The 25635-nt window shown below is 37.2% G+C and overlaps 1 protein-coding gene across 2 annotated transcripts in view; it reads right to left on the bottom strand.

Moving 5' to 3' along the window:
* The window catches only part of DIP2C (disco interacting protein 2 homolog C), a 425367-nt gene that overhangs the window by 145681 nt on the left and 254051 nt on the right, over positions 1 to 25635 (bottom strand). For both annotated transcript variants that reach the window (XM_054591598.1, XM_054591599.1), the window contains one exon: positions 3595 to 3804. In XM_054591598.1, the coding sequence (XP_054447573.1) occupies positions 3595 to 3804 (210 nt within the window). The remainder of the gene's footprint in view (positions 1 to 3594; positions 3805 to 25635) is intronic.

Below are 25635 nucleotides of genomic sequence, written 5' to 3'. Positions count from 1 at the left end.
CACTGGGTCTCATGGAAGGCACTTCACAGGGAGGCTCTAACCGGTATCTTGACCAAAAGTGACACATGACAATATATCATGTGAGAATTTATCTTCTTATTCCTTTAATAATGACTCAGGGACAGAACAATATACTTTATTTATGTCGTCTCCTGCTGATTAACTTTTCCTGTGTGTGTGAGCACATAAGTGTTGTGTTTGAGTGTGTGAGTGTATGTGTGAATGTGATGAATGCAACTGGTAGACATATTTTAGAATTGTAGGAAGTATGTTCTAAGGTCAGAACAAAAATCTTCAACTTTGGACAACTGCTTCCTGATTTTTGTCCACAAACTCAAGTTCATGATAAAAGGCCCCAACTGTGATGGCGACACTGAAAAATCTTTACTGTTTATGCAAAGTTTCATTGCATTTTGTCTGATAAGAGCTCCCTGTCCATTTGTAATAAACAATGGAACAAGGAAGCTGAGGAGAGACCGAGACCACAGAGTGTCTCCCAGGCTCTGCCACGCAGCGGATGGGAGTCTGACTCCTAGGCTGGCTGCCCAGGGCATCCTGTCAACTCTCTAAGCCTCAGTCTTCCGTGTGCAGACTGATAATGCTCCTCCTCACGATGGCTGAGGGAACTAAGTGACTACGTACCTTACGTCTCAGTGATGTGATTCCTGCCATCATGGCTGGTCGCCCAGACCTGCAGGCTTCCTCTCTGCCATTTCTAACCCTTTGTGTGGGGATGCTTTCCCCTCAAGAATCTGTGAAACTCATGTGCATAAAGTGTAAATGTCTGTGTTACCACTTTGAGTTAAATACATTTAAACATTGGAAAAGCAGAGTTAAATAGATGGATTTTCATACGAATAACAAAGTGTAGGCAGGTCAGTGAGACATTCCTGGAAAATGGGGCATACAGTGGGTACAGGGTTAGGATACTCATGGGTCCAAAAGTAATTACTTTAAGTAGAAAATCCAAATAAAGAAAATCAGTTTTGAGAGGTAAAAATCCCCAAAACATTTTTTGGGAAAAGAGACAGGACCAGACCTGCGCCCTAACAACACTGGCAGGGCTGCAAGATGCAGGAAGATACAAGTAAAGAAAGGGCAATAGGGGTGGAAGGGGCTGCAGTGGTCCAGATGGGAGCGGAGGTGCCTGGGCCCAGGGGCCTGGGAGCAGTGAAGGGGAGGAATAAGGCTTGCAGGACCACGAGTAGCAACCGCCCAGGACATAGGCATGGATGCTATGGGGGAAGGAGGAGCCAAGGACAGCTGAGGTCCCTAAGTCTGCTCCTGGGAGTACAACATCAACAGACGAGCTGACCTCAGGGCCCAGGGTGTGCCAATGGGTGGTGTCCAGAGGCACTTTAGAATGTGGAGGACTAGTTGAAGGAATTCACAGTAGAAAATGCAGGTGTGTGAGTGAAGGAGGAGCAGGTGGCCTTCAAAACTGGGAGAGGATGAAATTGGTAAGAATGTAGAAATAGGGCAAGGAGATAAGCCACCAGGAGGGGAGGAAAGAATGAGCAGTGGGAAAGAAACCAGGTGTGGGGCAGGCTGGAGGGGAGGAGGTGACTGGTTAGTAACACCAAAAGCTAGGGTTCACCCACAGGACAGCTAAGATGCAAATGAGCTTAGCGCTGAGCTAACAGATTTGGGAGAAGCTGGGATCCAGAATGAAGGTGAAAGAGTGAACCTTAGCAAGAGGGAATCCCCTTTCCTGGGGCAGGGGGAGGGGGAAGCAGAGGAAAAAGAAAGACATACGGAGACAGACACTTCCTAACTGCTTGGGCAAAAGAAGCCTCTGTAGACACTACCGAAGCCCCTTACAATGAGGGTTTAGAAGCACAAGGTAGTGTTTTATTTTACCTTAAATTCCTTAAAACACACACATACATTATCATTTGTAGGCTTTCAATGAGCTCAACAAAAGGTCAAATGCTGTCAATTCTGACTTTTTACTTCTTTTGCTTTGCCACAGGAATAACGATTTTATTTCTCATTGTTTCATTTTATTAGTTCACCACTGCTTTCTAAATCTTTTTCATATTTACAGATGTCTCAGATATTCTAGGAATTTATCTTTGTGCCAATATAGAAACTACTGAAATGTCAGACACTCAAAAGCTATATTTAGGTTTACATTGGAACCTATGTACATGAATCATGCACACTTTTATAGTCTCAGTAAATTTAATTCTCCTCACTATCATTTTCTCCAGCACTCCACGTGTAAATTCTCAAAGAGAAAACCAAATGCAGTAAATAATTTGTTCAAAATGAGGTGTTTCTCTTAGTAAAATTCTGACACTTCCTTAGAAGGGAACTGAGTCAGAACACACACATTTCCAAGACTGGAGTGAGAGGCAGAGGTGAAGGAATTCCATGTCTGACTCCATGCAGGACCTCGGCCGTTATCTCAGGTTCCAGAACACACAGGAAGACATTTTATTATCTAAAATTATTTAATAGTTGCATATTTCCATTTAATTTTTAACTTACTATAATTTCAAACAGAGAGTCATAGTGCACATTAACCAGTGCCCATGTTACCAAAAACTTCTTACACTGAAATTCAGTAATATCACTTTGCATTTGAATGTTACTTTAAAAAATTTGGAAGACATTTCCTATTTTTTCCTTTTTACTCACAACAGTTCTTAGAGGTACAAAGGAAAGAAATTGCTATTCTTTTTTTCCCCCACTACAAAACTAAACAAGGGAGAAGTGACTTTTGAAGATTCCAGCAGCTGTTTCATGGGAGAAGTGAGACCAGATCCAGCTCTCCTGACGGCTGCCTGCGTCCTGCCTTTAGACACATGGTCTCATTTCTGATATTATTGAAGTGTTTAAAAATCTAAATCAATAGCTGAAAATGATCAGAACAGACCTGGACATCATAAGGACTTCAAATGAGTGGCTGGCACAAGTTGGGGCAGAGAAGCGTGTACTTTACTTACCCTCATTTGAAACAGCCACACTGCTCATAAAATCACTCTCTTTTCCTCTAATAATTCTTATTTAATCTCCTTTTTAACACTATTTCCAAACATCTAAGGCACTGTTTCCTAATTTTGTGTTTTTTCCAATATGGAGGATCTCACTCATCATAAAATCTACATACAAAATGACATGAACCACTGGAGAAATGTAAATACCTACAACAGAAAATGGTAGTGATTAAAGCCCTCTTATTCCTTAAATGATTCCCAACGTCATGGCAAACACTCTTTAATATTCCCTGCCTGTTTATTAGCAGTATTAAAATTTCATTTAGGAGCATATTTTAGCAGAAGTGAGAAGAAAATATGAAAACAGATATGGCTGCAAGTTTCCCTAATGAACAAGTGCACTCCTTTATGGGCAGCAAGCTCCTGAACTCTAGCTGTAGGAGACATCTGGGATGGTGAGAAATAATAAAACCAAAGGTTTCACAGAACAGGAAAACCAAAACACAAAGCAGGCCAGGAGTCAGAGTGGGACTCTTTGCGGAATCTCGAGTAGATTCCAAGGCTGTGATGTCCAGACAGATAAACTTCTATATAGGGACTTGGCTACTCTGGGCCACTTAGGTACAAGAATCACACAGGGACAGGCACTCACCTATGTGCGTCTGGGCCATGACATCGGCTAGCCTGTGGGCAGCGCCGCTGCCCCCGCTTTGGGTGGATGAGGAAGAGGTTGTGGAGGTGGTGGAGCCATGGATGGCCTGGCTGATCCAGTGCTCCATGTTGATGCTGCCCTGGCTGGAGGTAGGCGTCCCCTGGGAGTCACCCTGCACGGAGCCTTCGTCTTCCGAACCAGAGGAGGTATCTGTGTGACAGAAGAGTTATTACACAGCAGAACAAAGAAGCTCACTCCAATTGAACACCAGACACAGACCTACCCCACATATTGATAGATCAACAACTTTTGCTTTGAACACTCTTGAAGTTACACCACTTCTCAGATGAGTTATGTTTTAGTATAATTAATTTTTCCTCCAAAACACCTTAAAAAATTGCTACAAAACGTTTTTTTTTGGGGGGGGGATGCATTAGAATCTCAAACTAAGACACACTCCCCAATCTTCTCCATTCAACAATTTGGGAAGAAGCCAAATGTTTTTGCATGCACACACCAAGTGAGGCCATTGAGGGCAGCATTTTCTCAGAGACGTTGACCCTTCATGTGTTTCAAAGTGAGATGTTTGTAGCCCTTGTTTAGTCTCAAGGTGGTTCTCTGAGTTATGATTTACTTTTAAGTTCAGTTTGAGTGCAACATAACCATGCACCTCCCCAGAGAGGGAGACACTTGTTAAGATGATGGTGTAGAAGGAAGAATGTACCCACCCCACAACAAGTGCCTCCCACCTTCTCCACCAACCCACATGTTCAAGATCTTGTCTCCTCCTTCGTTGAGGACAATAGATCACCACGTTACACTTTATGATCAAACTAAATGTATTTACTTTTACATTAAGTTTTTATAAAGTTTAAAATTTATTTTTCTATCTATGAAAATTGTGTATCTTAGATTGAGATAAAACACATCACTTTGCTCATTAAAATTCGTGAAAATATCTTTCATTTAATAACTTTTTACTTAGCAGCAAGGTTTTCAAGAGTAAACACTGGTGGACTTGTTACTTAAACTTCAATGTAATCATGACATTTAGGATCCTACCTATAGGTGAGGAATGTAAGATGCCAGGAGGGGAAAAAGTATGTGAGTAGCTCTAGAATATTTAATGGGAATAAGGGAAATGAGAGTTTATCTTAAATCAAGACACAGGACTTTTTAAACACAACAATATTTATAAAGGATATTTACAGTAATATTTTGTTATCACTGTGACAAAAACTTTAAAGACTTTTGAGAAATGTGTACATCCATATATCCATACCACACATTACCATCTCCCCACAAAGGTTTTCATGTCCTTTTACAGTCAGTTTTTCATTTCCTATCCTACCTTTTCACACATACACAAAAACCTACAGAAAAATATCCCTCATGATATAGACACAAAAGTCCTAAAAAAATATTAGCAGAAATGAGCAACATATGAAATGGGTAGTATATTATGACCAAGTAGTGACCAGGATTACACATATGAACATGAATTAAAGGTGTTTTGACATACAAATGCAAATTATTGTTACATATCCCAAGTTAACCTTAAAAGTTAAAGAAAAAGTAGTTCACAAAACCTTATACCCACTCATGAGTAAACCTCTCAGCAAAGCAGAAATATAAGGCAACTTTCTCAGCCTGATAAAGAACATCCATGAACACCAATAGTTAACATCGTATTTAGTGGTAATAGACTAAATATGTTCCCCTAAGATCAAGGACGAGGCAAAGATGTCCTTTCTTGCCACTTCTATTCGATATTACTTGGAAGGTTCTAGACAGTGAAATACAGCAAAAAGAATAAATTAAAGGCATCCAGATTGGAAATTACTAAAACTGTCTTTATTCACAGATGATGATCTTGTATGCAGAAAATTGCAAGGAACACACCAAAAAATTCTTAAATTAGGAAATAAGATTAGCAAGGTCACAGGATACAAAATAAAGACATAAAATATTTTTATATATACAGATACTAACACTGAAAAATCTATAAATTAATTTTTAAAAAAACCAAAAACAATTCCATTCACAACAGGATCAAAAAGGATAAAACCCTTAGAAATACACCTAACAAAAATTCAAGGTAATATCTAATAAAACCCTCGAAGGCTTTTTTTTTTTGAGAATTGAAAGCTTATTCTAAAATTCATTTGGGAATACAAAGGACCTAGAATAGCCCAAATAATTTTGAGAAAGAAGGATGACTTCACTACTTGATATCAAAACTTACTATGAAGTTACAGTAATCAAGACAGTGATATTAGTGCAAGAACAGGCACATATATCATTGGAATAGAAGTGAATCCAGAAATAACCTCTTACATTTATAGTTAATTTATTTTTGGCAAAGTTCTCCAGATAATTTAACTAGAAAAAGATCATCTTTTCAACAAATGTGGCTGGGCAACTGGGTATTTTCATATCAAAAAACAACAGCACAAAAAAAAAACCCCACCAAAACTCCATAGATCTTACCTCACACCATAAACAAAAATGAACTCAAAATGGGTCACAGACCTAAATGAAAAAACTAAAACTATGAAATTTCTAAAACTTCCAAAAGCACAATCCGTAAAATAATAACTAATGAATTGAAGTTCATCAAAATAAAAAATGCTTATGCTTCAAAGGACACTACTATTTTCCTAGGAGTAATGTAACAATCACCACAAAGTCAGTGGCTTACAGTAACACATATGTTGTCTTACAGTGCTGGAGTTCAGAAGTCTAAAGTCCAGATGCTGGCATGGCTATATTCCTTCTGAAGGCTTTAGGGGAGAATCTATTCCTTTGCCTTTTCTAGAGGTGCCTGCATCACCTGCACCCTTGGCTCCTGGCCCATTCATTTATTTTTAAAGTGTAACCCTCCAACTACTGGTTCCGCTGTCTTTTTTTCCCTAACTTTCATACTTGTACCTGTCTTACTGAGGACCTCCTTTTCCCAGTTTTATTGATACATAATTGATTTAAATCACTGTATAAGTTTAAGGTATATGGCATAATTCTTCAACTTACATATATTGTGTAATGATTACTACAAGTAAGTTTAGTTGGCATCCATTATCTTACAGATACAGTAAAAAGAAAATGTAAAAAAAAAACTTTCCTTGTGATGAGAACTCTTAGGGTTTACTTTGTTAACTTTCATCTATATATCCTACAGTAGTATTAACTATAGTCATCACATTGTCCATTACATCCCTAGTACTTCATTTATCTTATAACTGAAAGTTAGTACCCTTTGGTCACCTTTCTCCAATTCTCCACCCCCCGGCCCTTGGCCTCTGGAAACCACAAATCTATCTCTTTTTTTGATGACGTTTTTTGCTTTTGTTTTGTTTTCTTAGATTAAGTATTTGTTTTCCTCTGAATAAGGACCTTTTGACTGTAGTGAGTATACTGAGTTAGTCCAGGATAACTGCCTAACTCAGGATCTTAATCTTAAATGAAAAGTCCCCTTTGCAATGCAAGGTAAACTATTTACAAGTTTTAGGAATCAGAACACGGATATATCTGGAGGGGCCATAATTCTGTTTACCACAGATACCATTAAGCAAAGGAAAGTTTTCAAACCACAGTTTGCAAATTGTGTATCTGATAAAGGATTTGTATTCAGGTTATATAAACAGCACGTAACCAGTGAGAATACAAAAAACATTTAAAAAGTGGGTGAAAATTTGAAAAGACATTTCACCAACCAATATATACAAATGGCTAGTAAGCACATAAAATGATGCTTAGCATTACTAGGGAAATCAAAATTAAAACCACAATGAGATATCATCTCACACTCACTAGAATGGTTATAATATAAAATACAGACAATACTAAATGTTGGCAAAAATGTTGAGAAGTTGAAATCTTTATACATTGTTGATGGGAATGTAAAATGGTATACTCATTATGGAAATAATTTAGCAGTTTCTTTAAAGTTAAATATAAATCTACCCTAACCCGTGAGTTTTACTCCGAGGAATCTACCCAAGATAAATGAAATTGTAAGTATACACAAAGCTATATACATAAATTATTCATAATAGCTAAAAACTGGGAACTACCTAATTATCCATCAACTAGCAAATGAATAAACAAAAGTGTGGTATGTCTAAGAGGAAACAGTTCAACAATGAGAAGGAATGCATGCTACAACTGCTGAACGCTGTAACACGGAAGATGCCCAAAAACATTATGCTGAAGAAGCAAGATGCAAAGAATCCATTTCAGGATTTCACTTGTGAAATGTCTAGAATATTTATACAGGCATATAAATCAGATCACTGGTATCCTAGAGCTGGTGTGAGAATGGAAGTAAACTGAAAACGAGTATAAGGAAACATCTGGGGGTGATGAAAATGTTCCAAAACTAGATTATGGCAATGACTGTATAATCAATATGTTTTTTGAACATCACTGAATTATACACTTACAGTAGGTTAATTTTATGGGATCTTAATTTTACCTCAAGAAAGGTATTAAAAATAAATGTGTATTATGCAATAGTTGGGCATAATATTCTATGAATATTAACTACATCAAATTGGTTGATAGTATTGTTTTGACAACTGTCTTATGATTTTTTTAAAAAAACTATATTTAAAAAATCTGCAATTATTATAGATCCAAGATGGGGAGGAATAAGTGGAAGCTACATTAACTTCCTCCCAGGACCAATCTGGAATTACAACTAAATTGTAGAGAAAGCATCTTGAATAAACAACTGAACACTAGCTGGAGAGAAGCCTTAAAACCATGCACAGACAAAAGAAACCACTTCACCACAACGTAACTGGTAAGGAGTGCAGAGATGAGAGAGGCCTGGCTAGGCTCGCATAGGCAGCAGATCTGGAGGGGTATTTCAGCAGCTGGGGGGTTCCCCTGAGAAGCGTCAGGTCTAAATCCCAAGCTGGGCTCCCCATTCTACAGCAACAGAGCTGGAAAGGAACCCAGATAAAATCCAGCTGTGAAAAGCAGCAGGGTTTCTGTCTGCCAGGGAGAGATGGCTGAAGACCCAGAGAACCTTTCAAAGGGCCAATGCACAAAATTCCATTTGCAGCCACTTACCCTGGGCTCCAGCAAAAGGAGGGCAGAGTGGACTAGACAATGTTTGACGAGAGTCTAGGGTTGGTCACTTTGGGGAGAGAACTGAAGGAACAGCCACCAGGTTCCCTGTGCTGAGTAATCCCTCATACCGTAGGAGCCATCTTTCTCAGGCACCGCACTCCTCTCCAAGTGGCATCAGCCTGAGGAGAAGCAAGCGCCCTACCCTGTCGAGCTTAAGCTGATTGCAGTCTGGTTAGTTTAACAACTGATCAGTTTAATGGCTGGTTAGTTTAACAAGTAAGGTGGAAAATACAAAGCAGCAGCCAAACTTGGAAGACAAAGAAAGAGATCTCAAATGAAAAAACAAGAGAATTCCACAGAAGAACTAGATGAAATGGAAGCAATTTATCAGATAGAGAGTTTAAAGTAATAACTATAAAGATACACAAAAGCATGTAAAAAAAGACATAGACACCATAAAAAAAGGACCAGTGAGAAATAAAGAATGCAATATCTAAAATAAATAATACACTGGAAGGAATAAATAGTAGGTTAGAAGAAGCAGAGGACTGAATCAGTGATTTGGAACACATGGTAGAAAAGGACAACCAGGCAGAGCAGCAAAAAGAAATAAGAATTTTAAAAAATTAGAAGAACTTAAGAAACATTTTGGACAACATGAAGTGGAACAACATCCACATCATGGGAATACCAGAAGAAGAAGAGAGCATGCTAGGGATTCAGAACCCATTTGAAAAAACAATGACTGAAAACTTCCTTAATCTGAAAGTTTTCACACAAGCCCAGTAAGCTCAGAGAGTCCTGAACAAGTTGGACCCAAAGAAGCCTACACCAAGACACATCATAATTAAAATATAAGGCTTAAAGATAAGGAGAGAATCCTAAAAGCCACAAGAGAAAAAGCAGGTAGTTACTTACAAGAAAGCGCCAATTAGGACTGTCATCTGAACACTCATCAGAAACATTTCAGGCCAATTCAAAGGATCAACCAATCCAGAAGCTGGTTCTTTGAAAAGATAAATAAGATTGAGAAGACTTTAAGCAGACTCATCAAGAAAAAAAGGGAGAGGACCCAAATTAATAATATCAGAAATGAAAGAGGAGAAATAGCAACTGATACCACAGAAATACAAAGGATTGTCAGACACTACTACGAACAATTATATGCCAAGAAATTTGAAAACCTTGATGAAATGGACAAACTTTTAGAAAAGTATAATCTTCCAACACTGAAGGAGGAAGAAACGGAGAGCTTGAACAGACCGATAACAGCTGGGGAAATTGAAGCAGTAATCAAGAAACTCCCAGCACACAAAAGCCCAGGGCTGGACGGTTTCACAGGAGAATTTTACAAAACATTTAAGGAAGAGCTAACCCCTGTCCTTCTCAAACTATTCCAAAAAATCCAAGAGGAGGGAAGACTCCCAGACTCCTTCTATGAGGCCAGCATCACCCTCATCCCAAAACCAGATAAAGACCCTACAAAGAAAGAAAACTACAGGACAATTTCGCTGATGAACATAGACGCTAAAATCCTCCACAAAATATTGGCAAACCACATCCAGCAATACATTCAAAAGATTATCCACCACGATCAAGTGGGATTCATCCCAGGGATGCAGGGATGGTTCAATATATGCAAGTCAATAAAGGTAATACGTCACATAAATAAAAGACAAAAACCACATGATCATCTCGATAGATGCAGAAAAAGCATTCGATAAGGTACAGCACCCATTTATGATCAAAACACTCAGCAAAATGGGAATAAATGGGGCACTCCTCAATGTAATAAAGGCCATATATGAAAAACATACAGCCAACATCATACTCAACGGGCAAAAACTGAAAGCTTTCCCACTAAGATCGGGAACACGACAAGGATGTCCGCTCTCACCGCTTCTTTTCAACATCATATTGGAAGTCCTAGCCACAGCGGTCAGACAAGAAAAAGAAATAAAAGGCATCCAAATAGGAAAGGAGGAAGTAAAGCTATCATTGTTTGCAGATGACATGATAGTGTACATAGAGAACCCTGTAGACTCTACCAAAAAACTCCTCAACCTAATAAGTGAATTTGGCAAAACAGCAGGATACAAAGTCAACATTCAGAAATCAAAGGCATTTTTGTACACCAGCAATGCAATAGAACAAGAAGAAATCAGAAAAAAAATACCATTCGATATAGCAAGAAGAAAAATGAAGTACCTAGGCATAAATTTAACCAAAGAAGTAAAAGACCTGCACGCAGAAAACTATACAACATTGAAGAAAGAAATTAAGGAAGACACAAATAAATGGAAGCGTATACTGTGCTCATGGATTGGAAGAATTAATATCATCAGAATGTCCATACTACCCAAAGCAATTTATAGATTCAACGCAATCCCTATTAAGATACCAATGACGTATTTCACAGAAATAGAACAGACATTTCAAAAATTTATATGGAACCATAAACGACCCCGAATAGCCTCAGCAATTTTGAGAAAGAAAAACAAAGTAGGAGGGATCACAATACTGGACATCAAACTCTACTACAAAGCCACCATACTCAAAACAATCCGGTACTGGCACAAGAACAGACCCATAGACCAGTGGAACAGAATAGAAAGTCCAGAAATATGCCCAGGTCTCTATGGGCATCTAATATTTGACAAAGGGGGCAGAAGCATAAAATGGAGCAATAGCAGCCTCTACAACAAATGGTGTTGGGAGAGCTGGACGGCTACATGCAAAAAATTGAAACTGGATCATCAGCTGACACCATGCACAAAAATAAATTCAAGATGGATAAAAGACTTAAATATAAGTCGCAACACCATCAAAGTCCTAGAGGAGAACATTGGCAGGAAACTCTCAGATATCCCACGCAGCAATTTTTTCACTGATATGTCTCCGAAAGCAAGGGACATAAAGGAAAGAATAAACAAGTGGGACCTCATCAAAATAAGAAGCTTCTGCACAGCTAAAGAAAACATCAGCAAAATGAAAAGGGAGCCAACCCTATGGGAAAATATATTCGCTAATGATACATCAGATAGAGGTTTGATCTCCAAGATATATAAAGAACTCACTCGACTCCACTCCAAGACGACAAACAATCCAATCAAAAAATGGGCAAAGGACCTGGGCAGACGCTTTTCCAAGGAGGAGATACAGAGGGCCCAGAGGCATTTGAAAGGATGCTCAGCATCACTAACCAACAGAGAAATGCAGATCAAAACCACCATGAGGTACCACCTCACACTGGTCAGAATGGCCATCATAAACAGATCAACAAACAACAGATGCTGGCGAGGCTGTGGAGTAAAGGAAACCCTAGTACACTGTTGGTGGGAATGCAGACTGGTGCAGCCACTGTGGAAAGCAGTGTGGAATTCCCTCAGAGAGCTGAAAATGGAACTGCCTTTTGATCTAGGGATTCCCCTGCTGGGACTATACCCTAAGAATCCCAAAACACCAATTCAAAAGGACCTATGCACCCCATTGTTCATAACAGCACAATTTACAATAGCCAAGTGTTGGAAGCAACCTAAATGCCCATCAGTAGATGATTGGATCAAAAAATTATGGTACATATACACAATGGAATACTACGCAGCAGAAAGAAAAAAAGAACTACTAAATTTCGCGACAGCATGGATGGAACTGGAGAGCATTATGCTAAGCAAAATAAGCCAGGGGGCGAAAGACAAATACCATATGATCTCACCTATAAGCGGAACCTAACCAACAATACAAAGATGCAAGGAAAATAAGACCAGCAACACTGAAAGGAAAAGAAACCAACAGAGACAAGAGTGAAGGAGGGAGGGGGTGCAGGGGAAAAGGAAGGGAAGGGGAAAGTCAAGGAACATATAGAAAGGACTCATGGGCAAAACCAAAGGGGAAGAGTTGAGGGAGGGAGGGAGGGGGCAAGGGAAAGTGGTGGAGGGTAGGCAGAGACAAATGTATTTGAAAAAATAAATTTAATTAAAAAAAAAAAGGAAACATTTCAGGTCAGAAGAAAATGGCATGAAATATTCAAGGTGGTAAGAAGCAAGACCTACAATCAAGGTTACTTTACCCAGCTAGGGTATCACTTAAGACTGAAGGAGAAATAAGGAGCTTCCCAGACAAGGGAAAGCTAAAGGAGTTTGTTAACACCAAAACAGTACTGTAACAAATGTTAAAGGACTTGCTTTAAGAAGAAGAAAAGGAGACAGAAAAAAAAATAATGGAAAACAGTTTAACAATAAAATGGTATTACATATGTATCTGTCAAAAATAACCTTAAATGTAAAGGGTTTAAATGCTACAACCAAAAGGCATAGGGTAGCTGTATGGATCAGAAAACAAGACCCATACGTATGCTGCCTCCAAGAGACTCATCTCAGATTGAAAGACATGCATAGACTAAAAGTAAAGGGATGGAAGAAGATATTTCATGCAAATGGAAAAGAAAAAAGCTGGCATAGCAGTACTGTTATCTGACAAAATAGACTTTAAAACCAAGGATACGTAGTAAGAGACAAAGAGGACACTACATAATGATAAAGGGTACAACACAATAAGATACAACCATAGCAAACATTTATACACACAACATAGGAGCACCTAATTATGTAAAGCAAATCTTGATGACAGAAAGGGAGAGAATGATAGAAAAACAGTCATTGTCAGAGATTTTAATATACCACTGACTTCAAGGAATAGATCTTCCAGGCAGAAAATCAACAGCGAGAGACAGCAGCCTTAAACAACACACTAGGTCAAATGGATTTAATTGATATCTTCAGAACATTTCACCCCAAAGTAGCAGACTATACATACTTTTCAAGGGCCCATGCAACATTTGCTAGGATAGACTACATGTTAGGACACAAAACAAGTCTCAATAAATTTAAGAAAACTGAAATCATATCAAGCATCTTCTCTGACCACAATGCTATGAAACCAGAAATCAATCACAAGAAGAACACTGAAAAACACACAAAGACATGGAAGCTGAATAATATGTTATTAAACAATGGGTCAATGATGAGATCAAGGAAGAAATCAAAAGATTCCTTGAAAGAAATAAAAATGAGGACACAACAATACAAAATCTGTGGGACACAGTGAAAGCAATCCTATAAGGGAAATTCATAGCATTAAAGGCCAGCTCAAAAAAAAAACAAGAAAAACGTCAAATAAACAATTTAACTTCACACTTAAGGAACTTGAAAAAGAAAAACAAACAAAACCCAAAGTGAGTAGAAGGAAAATAAAGATCAGAGCAGAAATAAGTATAGTAGAGTCTACAAAAACAATATAGAAGATCAGTGAATCCAGGAGCTGGTTCTGTTAAAAAATAAACAAGACTGACAAACCTTTAACCAGATTCATCAAGAAAAAAAGAAAAAGGACCCAAATAAATAAAATCAGAAATGAAGGAGAAATAACAACTGACACCAAAGAAATGCAAGGTAGTATAAGGAAAATATTATGAAAAACTATATGCCAACAAACTGGACAACATGGATAAATTCCTAAAAACTTACAGCCTTCCAAAAATAAATCAGGAAGAATCAGAGGATCTGAAAAACAAATTACCGCTATTGAAATTGAAGCAGTAATCAAAAATCTCCCAACAAACGAAAGTCCTGGACTGGATGGCCCTACAGAGGAATTTTACCAAGTATTCTGGGAAGAACTAACACCTCTGTTTCTCAAATTATTTCGTAAAATTCAAGAGTAGGAAAGGCTCCCAAACTAATTTTACAAGGCCAGCATTATCCTACTTCCAAAACCAGATAAAGATTCTACAAAGAAAAAAAATTATAGGCCAATATCCCTGATGAACATAGATGCTAAAATCCTCAACAAAATATTAACAAACTAAATACAGCAATGCATCAAAAAGATCATACACCATAATCAGGTGGGATTTATCCCAGGAATGCAAGGTTGGGTACAACATTGGTAAATCACTACTTAAACAAAATGAAGGAAGGTACTGATGTGACCAACATGATCACATCAATAGATATAGAAGAAGCCTGTCATAAAAATCCAGTGCTCATTTATGATTAAAAACTCTCATGGGAATAGAGGGAACATACCTAAATATAATAAAGGCCGTATGTCAAACCCACTGCCAGCATCATATTCAATGGGCTAGAACTAAAACATTCCCCTTAAAATCAGAAACGAGACAGGGATGTCCACTTTCACCTCTCTTATTCAACATAGCACTGGAAGTCCTAGCCACAGCAGACAAGAAGAAGAAATCAAAGCCATCCAAATTGGAAAGAACATAATAAAACTGTTTTTATTTATAGATGACATGATTCTAAACACAGAGAATCCCAAAGATTCCACCAAGACACTACTAGAACTGATAAATGAATTCAGTAAAGTAGCAGGGTACAAAATTAATATCCAGAAATCAGCAACATTTTCATGTGTCAATAATGAATTAACAGAAAAGGGAATCAAGAAAACAACCCCATTCAAAACTGCTTCAAAAAGAATAAAATATCTAGGAATAAATCTAACAAAGGATGTAACAGACCTTACTCAGAAAGTTAGAAGACACTGAAGAAAGAAACTGAAGAAGATACAAATAAGTAAAAGCACATACCATGTTTATGAATAGGAAGAATTAACATCATTAAAATGTCCATACTAGCCAAAGCAATCTATAGATTCAACACAATTCCTATCAAGATTCCAATGATGTATTTCACAGAACTAGAACAAATATTTCAAAAATTTGTATGGAATCACAAATGGAGTGCCCTGCATAGCAACAGCAACCCTGAGAAAGAATAAAGTTGGAGGAATCATGTTAGTTAATATCAAACTGTACTGTAAGGTCATAGTAATCAAAACAGCATGGTACTGACATAAAAACAGACACACAGATCAATGGAACAAAATAGAGAGCCCAGAAATAAACCTCCACTTTTAGCCAATTAATATTAGACAGAAGAAACAAGCATATACAATGGGCTAAAGGTAGTTTATTTAATAAATGATGTTGGGAGAACTGGACAGATGCATGCAGAAAAATGAAACTAGACCACTTTCTTACACCACACACAAGAATAAATTCAAAATGGGTCAAAGACTTAAACGTTGGACCCGAAATCATGAAAATCCTGGAAGAAAACATAGGCAGCAAAATCTCGAACATTACTCACAGCAATTTTTTATAGGATATATCTCCCCAGGCAAGGGAAACAAAGAAAAAATTAACAAATGGGACTACATGAAACTAAAAAATTTTTGTACAGCAAAGGAAATCATCAACAAAATAAAAAGAAAACCTACAGAATAGAACATATTTGCTGATATATCTGAAAAAGGGTTAATAGTCAAAATTTACAAAGCAATTACAACATTCAACACCAAAAACACAGACAACCCAATAAAAAAATGGGCAAAGGACTTGAATAGACACTTCTCCAAAGAGGACATACAGATGGCCAATAGACATTTGAAAAGATGCTCAATGTCACTAATTATCATGGAAATGCAAATTAAAGCCACAATGAGATACCATGTCACAACCGGCAGAATCACTATCATCAATAAATCAACAAACAACAAGTGCTGGCAAGAATGTGGAGAAAAGGGAACTCTTCTGCACTGTTGGTGGGAATGTAGATTGGTGCAGTCACTGTGGAAAGCAGTATGGAGATACCTCAGAAAGTTAAAAATGGATCTGCCTTTTGACCCAGCAATCCCACTCTGGGAATATATCTAAAGGAACTCAAAATGCTAATTCAAAAGAACATAAGCACCCCTTTGTTCATTGAAGTGTTATTTATAATTGCCAAGATATGGAAGCAGCCCAAGTGTCCATCAGTAGAGTGGGTAAAATGACTATGGACATTTACACAATGGAACGATGGTTGGCTGTAAAAAAGAAAATTTTACCCTTTGCAAAAGTATGGATGGACCTTGAGAACATTATGCTAAGCAAAATAAGCCAATCAGAGAAAGACAAATACCATACGATTTCACTCATATATGGTTTCTAATGAACAAACTAAATTAACAAGGAAAATGGGGACAGACTCATAGAAGGAGAGCAGGATGACAGCTGAGGGTAGGGGAGGTTAGTGTTAAGAGGGACTGAGCAAAAAGGAAATAGGACTAATGTACATGGACAAGTGTGGTAACTGCTGGGGGAAGGTGGGAATAAGGAGAATAAATGGTAATGTAAAAAAAAATTTTTTTTAAATCTCATTATTGATTTTTCTATTTTCCCTTCCTTATGCCAGTTTAATATTTTATTTTTAGTTTTAGAGGGAGAAGGGAAAGAAAAAGTGAGAAAAATCACCAAGAGAGAGAAACATCAATGGGCTGCCTTCCGTATGTGCTCCAGAGGACTGAACCTGCAAGCCAGGCATGTGCCCTGACCAGAAATTGAACAATTAAGCCAGTGACTTTCCAGTTCGCAGGATGATGCTCAACAAACTGAGCCACACCACCAGGGTGCCAGTTTATGCTTTATAAATTGTAATGCTCCATTTTTAGGTAAACTGTATACATATTCATTTTTATGACTTCCCAGTAAATTGCTCATTTCCCATTATGCAATGTCCCTCTTTATATCTTACACTACTTTGTGTTGTCTACTTTGTCTGATATTAATATAGACTTGTTTACTTTCTCATGCTTAAGGTTTGCATTTCTACTTTTTCATCACTTTATTTTTTAACTATCCATCTTTTCATACTTAAATGTGTCTCTTATAGACAACATATAGATGTATATATTGGGTTGGCCAAAAAGTCCGTATGTTTTTTCCATCAAATGAAGGACACATTTTTAATTTTCACAAATAACTTTACTGATTTGGATATTCTGAGTATGTTGGCTATCTCCCACATGCTATAATGTTGGTTATTCTCAATTAATGTCTTGATTTGATTGCTATCAAATTCAACCAGTCTAGCTGACCATGGAGCATTATCCAACGAGAAATCTCCAGCACGAAACTTTGCACACCACTTTTGACATGCTTGATCTGTCACAGCACCTTCTCCATGCACTGCGCAAGTCTTTTTTTATGCATTTCAGCTGTGTTTACCTTTCTTCAAATAATAAAGTATAATATGCCAAATGTTACTTATTTTCTCCCACCTTCAATATTAAAATGGTTACACAAAAAATTCATTGATTTCAATAAGCTTTTTTAATTTCACGCTAATATGACAGCTGTCACGATACAATCAAACAAAATTGTTTGAATGAAGTTAAAGACAACTAAACACTAATAGGGCCATCTTATAGGAAAAAAGCAAATGAACTCTGTGACCAACCCAGTAATTGCAATTTTTATACAATCAGACAGACTCTGTTACTTGGGTGTTTGGTCCATTTACATCTATTGTAATCTTTGGTATAAGTGGTTTTAAAGTTAACATTTTGTTACTTGTTTTCTATTCATTCCTCCAAATATTTTTAATCTCTGTTAGTTTTTCCTGACTTCTTCTCTATTAACCACATATTTTTTTAAGAGTTTCATTTTTATGCCCTCTATTTTTACCTGTATCTCTTCTCATGTTTTAGTGGTTGCTCTAGAGCTAACAATATGCATCCTTGATGAGTCTATTATCAGGTCAATATTGTAACTTTTTGCCCTTCAAATCTGACAGTACAAAGTGCTTCCTACTTCACAAACGTAATAACCGTACAACAGTATAATTCCATTTACCTGTCCCTGTCTTCTGCGTAATTTTTGTTTTAAAGCAAATTACTAGGAAAAAGCATAGTATTTTATGTTTGTCCAGCTATTTATTGTTTTCAGTGTTCTTCCCTTTTTACAGATGTGATTTTACCTTGTACCACTCTCCATCAGTCTACATGCCATCATTAGCATGTTCGCAGTGCAGTTCTGCTGGCACCATCTTTTCTCAGCTTTCACATGTCTCATGGTGTCCTTATTTCCTTTTATATCCTTGATTGTAAAGGATATTTCCATGGGATATGACTTGACTCTTTTTTCTCTTCTTTTAGAAATTAAAGGTTTAATCATTGTTGTCTGGTTTCTATTGTACCTTCCTACCAGTCATTTATTATTCATATAATTGTTCTCCAATATATAATATACACATGTTTTCCTTTGATGACTTCTAAAATTTCTTCTTAATCTTTGGATTTTAGCACTTTGACTTTTAGGAACTTAGGGTTGATTCTTTTTAGACTGTTCTGCTTTGGAATTCACTGAACTTTTGAATCAGTATGCGGCGATTACATAAACCTAAGAAGTTTTTGACCTTCATTTATTCAAGTAGTTCTGCCCTTTTCTCACACTGTCTTTGTTCTTAGATTCCAGTTATAAGTATGTTAACAGTTTCACAGATGCTTGAGGCTCTGTTAACTTTACTTCAATCTTCTGTTTTTCTGTTAAGTTTGGTTAATTTCTCTTGAATCTTAAGAATGCTTAAGATTCAGACTTCATCTTCCTTTTCCAATCTGGTATTATGCCAATCCAGTAAAAATTTCTTTTAGTATTATACTTTTCAGTTAAAGAGTTTCCATTAATTTAAAAAACATTGTCCCTTTCTTTGTTCAACTATTAAGACAATATTTTCATTTATCTCTTTGACACATTTTCATTGGATTCCCTGAATAAATCTTTTAAAAATTTAAAAATCATGTTTATATTACAATTGTCTGTTTTCTCCCCTTTGCCCCCCTCCACCCATCCCCCCCGCCACAGTCAATGCCCACTGTTGTCCATGTCCATGGGTCATTCATACATGTTCTTTGTCTAGTCCCTTCTCCTTCTTTCCTCCACTGTCCTCCTTCCCCATCCCCTCTGGTCACTTTCAGTCTGCTCCATGTTTCCATGCCTGTGGTTTATTTTGTTCATTTGTTTATTTTGTTGAATAGATTCCACTTATAGGTGAGATCATATGGTATTTCTCTTTCACTGACTGCCTTCTTTCACTTAGCATAATATTTTCCAGTTCCATCCATGTTGTCACAAAAGGTAGGAGTTCCTTCTTACTTGTTTTTTAAATGCAGATTGATTTTATTTATATTCTTTTAAATGTCAAAATCCATTATAAAATATTAAAAAATTTAAGTCTATTATAAAGTCTCAGCAGTTAAAATAACATGACACCAGCACAGAAATAGTCAAGTAGATCAATGAAATAAAATGAGCATTCTAGAAACAAATATAAATCTCTAACAATGTAATATATGATTACATTGATATTTCATATCAATGGAGAAAATAAGGCTTATTCAACAATCAAGGTGCATGGACCACTATTACTTGAAATAAAACAAATATAGAGCCCTATTTCACACATAATACAAAAAATATTCAGGTGAGTTAAAAATCAATATGTAAAATCTAAGGAGTTTTAAGAGAAAATACAAAATAATATTTTTCTTACCCTGAGGTAAAATATTCAAACCCAGAAGCTATAAAGTAAAATGTTGACAATATGACTATATTAAACATATACGACTATACAATACTATATACATATTAAAAAAGTTAAAGGACAAGTAATAGAATAGGGAAGTATTTGCAACACATCTAAAAAAGGGTTAATTGTTTGGTTTTTTTTTTTTTTTTAGGAAAAAATTCTATAAACATTTAATCAAAAAATGGATAAAGTATTCCAAAAAATCATTTAAAGCTTTTTAAAAATAATAGAAATAGGCAAGAAATATACAAAAACAGGTTTAGTTTCAACAAATAATAAAGTAACAATTAAAATAACACATCATTGTCACATTCAGATTAAATAAGCATTAAAAACATTGGTATTACCAAGTATTGGGGACCGTGAAAGGAACTGGGTATTCATAGACTCTTTTTCTTCATCTTCTTAAAGCAGTCCCTTTAGCATACTTTGCAGTGCTCGTTTGGTGGAGGTGTATTCTTTTAGCTTTCTTTTGTCTGGGAAATTCCTTATTTAGCCTTCCATTTTAATTGAGAGCCTTGCTGGGCAGAGCAGTCTTTGTTGCAGACTTTTGCTTTACATTACTTGGAATATTTCTTGCCATTCTCTTCTGGTTTGTAGTGTTTCTGTTGAGAAGTCAGCTGCTAGCTATACCAGGGCTCCCGTCTATGTTACTACCTCTTTCTTTCTCTTTTGCTTCCTCTAGGATTTTCTGTTTGTCTTTGATATTTGCCATTTTAATTATGATGTGTCTTGGAGTGGGCCTCATTGGGTTCCTCTTGAGTGGGACCCTCTGTGCTTCCTGGATTTGTGTGACTTTTTCTCTCCTTCAATTAGGGAAGTTTTCCATCATGACTTTTTCAAATAGGTTCTCTATCCCTTGCTCCTCTTCTCTTTCTGGTATCCCTATTATATGGATATTACTACGTTTCAGGTTGTCCTGCATTTCCCTCAATGCCTCTTCATCTCTTTGAGTCCTTTTTCATTTTCTTGCTCTTTCTGGGAGCTTTTTTTTCTACCTTATTCTCCAGCTTGCTGATTCAGTCTTCTGCTTCATGTAGTCTGCTTTTGATTCCTTTTACTGTGTTCTTCAATTCAGAAACTGTATTCTTCATTTCCTCTCGTCTCTTATTGCTAGTTTCTATGTCGTTTTTCATGCTGAAATAGTTTGCAGTAAGTTCTTCATAGTTTCCCTGTAGATTTTTGTAATTCTCTCTGAGCTCACTGAGCTCATTGAGCTTCCTTAGAATCATTGTTTTGAATTCAATATCTGATAGTTTACCTGTCACTATTTCATTTAGTTCTCTTTCTGGGGATTCCTCCTTTCTTTGTCTTCCTATTATTTGTGAGACTCTTCTTTTTTGCTTCTGCTTCTGAAATTGATCTGTCTTGATATCCTGACTTTGTGGTGTGAACTTCTATGGTAGGAGACTGCTCTTTTTTCTTTCTGGATCTGCCTCTGATGATGTCAGAGGTTGACCCTGTCTGATCTTAGGCAGTGTGTTTGTGACTTCCAGGAATCTACTGTCTGTGGCTCTCTCCTTCAGCTGTTAATCTAGTCACTCTGCACTCAGCAGGCCAGCTTAGACACCACAGGGCGGGGCAGAGTCCCTCCTGGGGGGCAGGGTTATTGGGTTCTCTCACGCTGCTGCCTCTCAGGGAGGTGGTCTGCCTGAGCCAGATGGCTGCTACCATATGGAGGAGGAGTCAGCATTGGGATCTCGCCAGCCACTCTCTCAGTTCTCTCTCCAAAGCCTCCATCTCCAGTCTCTCCTCAAGTGTCTCTAGACCACTCTGCACCCCCTTTAGCCAGGGATCTACTATCTGTGGCTGCCACTCTGTACTCAGCAGCCAGGGCTTTAGCACTACCTGGCCAGGGCCAAGTCCCTTCTGGGGGTGGGGCTATTGTGTCCTCTCATGCTGTTGCCGCTCAGGGGAGTGGTCTGTCTGAGCAAGATGGCTGCTGCTGCTGTACGGGGGAGGAGTCAGCACCGGGATCCTGCAGGCTACTGTTTCAGTTCTCTCCCCAAAGCTTCCTTTCCAACTCTCCTCAGGCATCTCTAGCCCACTCTGTCCCCGCCTTTGCCAGAGCCCAGGGTAAGTGGCTGCAAATAAAAATTTATGCGTTGGCCCTTTAAACAGCTCTTTGCATCTCTAGCTGCCCAGCTCTGGCAGAGAGCAACCCTGTAGCTTTTTGCAGCTGGTTGTTATCTGTGTACTTTTTCGGCTCTGGTGCTGTAGGCTGGTGATCCCCACTTTGTGTTTAGACTCCATTCTTCTCAGGGGGATCCAACTGGCTGTTTCAATATCCTTCTGGTGCTGCCACCTGTGGGTGCCCCGCCCACCTTCTCATGTCTTTACTATATTCCTTACCAGTTAGGTTGTGCTAAAGGTGATTCTTCTGTCTGTCCGAGGTCATAAGGCTCCTCTCTTACTATTGTTCAGTTGTTTTTCCAGGTGATTTCTCCACAGTTTAGTTGTAATTCCAGATTGGTTCTGGGAGGAGGTCAGTGTGACTTCCACTCACTCCTCCACCATCTTGAGTCTCCTTGACTCCATGAGTAAATCTTTACAATTAGATTTTAAAACCCTGTCTCTCTCTATATCAAACACCTACCCCAGTACTTTCCAAATCTAATGGGAGCTTCATACATAGTTTTAAATATTTTAGTAGCCACATTATAAAATACATGAATAGGTACAATTAATTTTAATAATGTATTTTTATTTAACACAAAATATCCAAAATATTGTTTCAACATGTAATAAATATAAAAGTACATGCAATATTTCCCAGTAATTTTTTTTTATAAGAACTGTTCCAAATCTGAGCGTATTTCATGCTTACAGCAAATACAATTGAAACCAGCAACAATCTATGTGCTCGACAGACAGCACTGTGGGGCCATCTTGTGCTGGTTTTCTATTGAGTTGTTTATCCCTTGCCAGCGTTTATATCTTCTGTTTCTCTGCATATCTGGTGATTGTTTATTGAGTCCTAGATACTGTGGGTACTATTTTAAGGAGACTCTGAATTCTATAATTTTCGGAAGCCTTAATTTTTACTTTAGCACTTCAATTACTGGTTGATCCTCTTTACCTTGAGCCGACTTGTGGATTTACTTTCTGCTAGTGTGGGTTTGTGGAAAGTTTCAGGCCCTTTTTACCCCCTGAACCTGGATCTCAGGCCTCTTGTAACTTCGTAGGTCACCAAGTATGCTCAGACCCCAATCACTGCGCCATAGTCTGAAATTTTCTCCAGGCAGAGAACTGGGATCTGTGGGGCTTACCTCATTAAATTTTCCTTCTCTCAGTTCAGCCTTGTGCTGCTTGAGGTCCACAGCCTACAAACATTTGCTTTGTGCAGTTGTACAGCTGTTTACAGTGCCTGGGTTAGTCCAGTACCAGTCATTTTGTTATGGCTAGAAGCAAACTGCTGGCAAATTATTCTTATATTTTTATATGTGAAGATTTATATGTAGAAGATTAGCAGTGCAGTGATCCTAATAACATCTTTTCCAGAAACTATTGACATTGGTCAGCAACCACTCATTTCATTCAGAGAATATAAACTTCCGGAATTTCCTTGAAGAGCAGTGGACCTGAGATGAGTTCTAACAAGTTATCAATAAGAGAAAGAAAGGGAAGGAAGGAAGGAAGGAGAATGAACCTGAGCGAAGATTATGTCGAAGCAAATATGGTTAGAAATAGGCTTTTATGACTGTAAAAACTATCTCATGTGGCATTATTACTAGGGCTCCTGAATGACAGCTTACAAAATGTATTTCATGGTGTACATGAAAATTCTAGTAAAATAATTAAATGCAAATGTTATGCCAAAAACATTTCCAATAATGTTCTTTTATATTTTGCAAAGACATCTGTACAAGGTTTGTTTTTCTGAAAGTTCTTTCATCACTCATGGCACAAAAACACTTCTGAGCATGGATTTAACATGGGGAAAAGCACATACATGAATAATCACATTATTCTTACACTTTAAACTCAACATTTCTCATAAAAAGTGGCTCAGAAAAATGTCCTTCCTAAATATTGACTAGTTCCAAACATTTGGTTAAAAATATTTTAAGTTAGTTTGTTATTCTCATAAGCCCGTTCTGTTTATTGCACAAACAATATATAAAACTAAAAATTTCCACTGAATTATAAATTTTGGCAAGTTATAACAAACTAAATAAAGAGAATTGAAAATACTAATTATACTGATTTTTAAAAAATCTAAAATTACACTGAGGCTTAGTATAAAGAAAGAAGAGTAAATTAATTGGCAAAAAAAGACTCCTTTTTCTAACAACAATACTATATTCTTGAGGTGAAGAACATTTGTTGGACTATCTTAAATAAATAAAAAAAGGACTAAAGTGTACACTACTTATTTGTTTGGCCTTACAAAGCTCAGGACTTTCACCTTTAAAGGTATGTAAAGTTGAATATTTAAGAGCTGTTTGGAGAATTACTGGATATATCAATACTTGACCACATCTCTGAGTTGAAGTGAGAGCTTTATTACCCTCACTGCTTGCAAACACTCATTAAACTTTAATGACTCCCAAAAGTGTTGTACAATATACGTTCCACTATTCTTCTTGCACCTTAAGTTTCTCTTGTGAATAAAGATGGTGGCATTTCAAACTGTACAATGTAGTGTAAAAGGTAAATTAGGTCAATATAGTTCTGTGGCAACAATGATGTAAATAATGCTAGAATCAAAATCACAGCGAAAAGAAAAGCACCAAGTAGATTAGGCCCACTCCTTCATGTTTGTAATAGATACCTGGATGATTAAACTGTGTGCTTCACTTTGTTTTTGAAGTTCATGAGATACAGACTATAATTACTTGGGCAGAGCAAAGTAGACAACTTAAGTAGTTATATAAAATTCAAGATTAAATAAAAAGTATAAAAATCAGAAATGTAAATGGGATATTACATTTAACCATTTAGATCAGGGATCATCAGGACTATCCACCAAACTGGCCCTCTGCCCATTTTGATAAATAAAGTTTTATTGGCACACAGCCGTACCCATTCACTATAGCTCACAAAGACCAAAATACTGTCTGCACTTTAAGGAAAGTTTGATGACCCCAAATTAAGGTAACAGACTAAATTTTTCAATTCATTTGGTTTTTTAATACAATATTAACAACATACAACGGTTACCTTGGTACTCGTTGATAATTCATTCTCAGAACTCATGACAAATGCCAAAATTGATGAGTAGCAAACAATGAAGCATTTTCTCTCACAGGGTAGCCTCATGAGTCATACAAATTCTCGCAAGTGTGATGAGTCCGAGCAAGCGCCAAGCGTTTGAACATTTCTTTCTCATCAAAATAAGATGAATACAGAGTTTGACCAGTTCTAAAGCTGACAAGTACCAAGGTATGACCTATATTAATATGTTAAAGATTTGAGAATATGTACATACCAGTCTAAAGAGAAGAAAGTGCAAGTTCAGTCAGAACTGTGGGGTAAAAATACTTCTACTATATAGAGTACTAAATAAAATGTTATGACTTTAAGTCTTTCGTACTTA

Source organism: Pteronotus mesoamericanus, unplaced genomic scaffold, assembly GCF_021234165.1.
Source record: "Pteronotus mesoamericanus isolate MK-2021 breed Mesoamerican mustached bat unplaced genomic scaffold, CSHL_Meso_final scaffold_232, whole genome shotgun sequence".
NCBI classification, from domain to species: Eukaryota; Metazoa; Chordata; class Mammalia; order Chiroptera; family Mormoopidae; genus Pteronotus; species Pteronotus mesoamericanus.
This window is presented reverse-complemented; position numbering and strand designations above follow the sequence as displayed.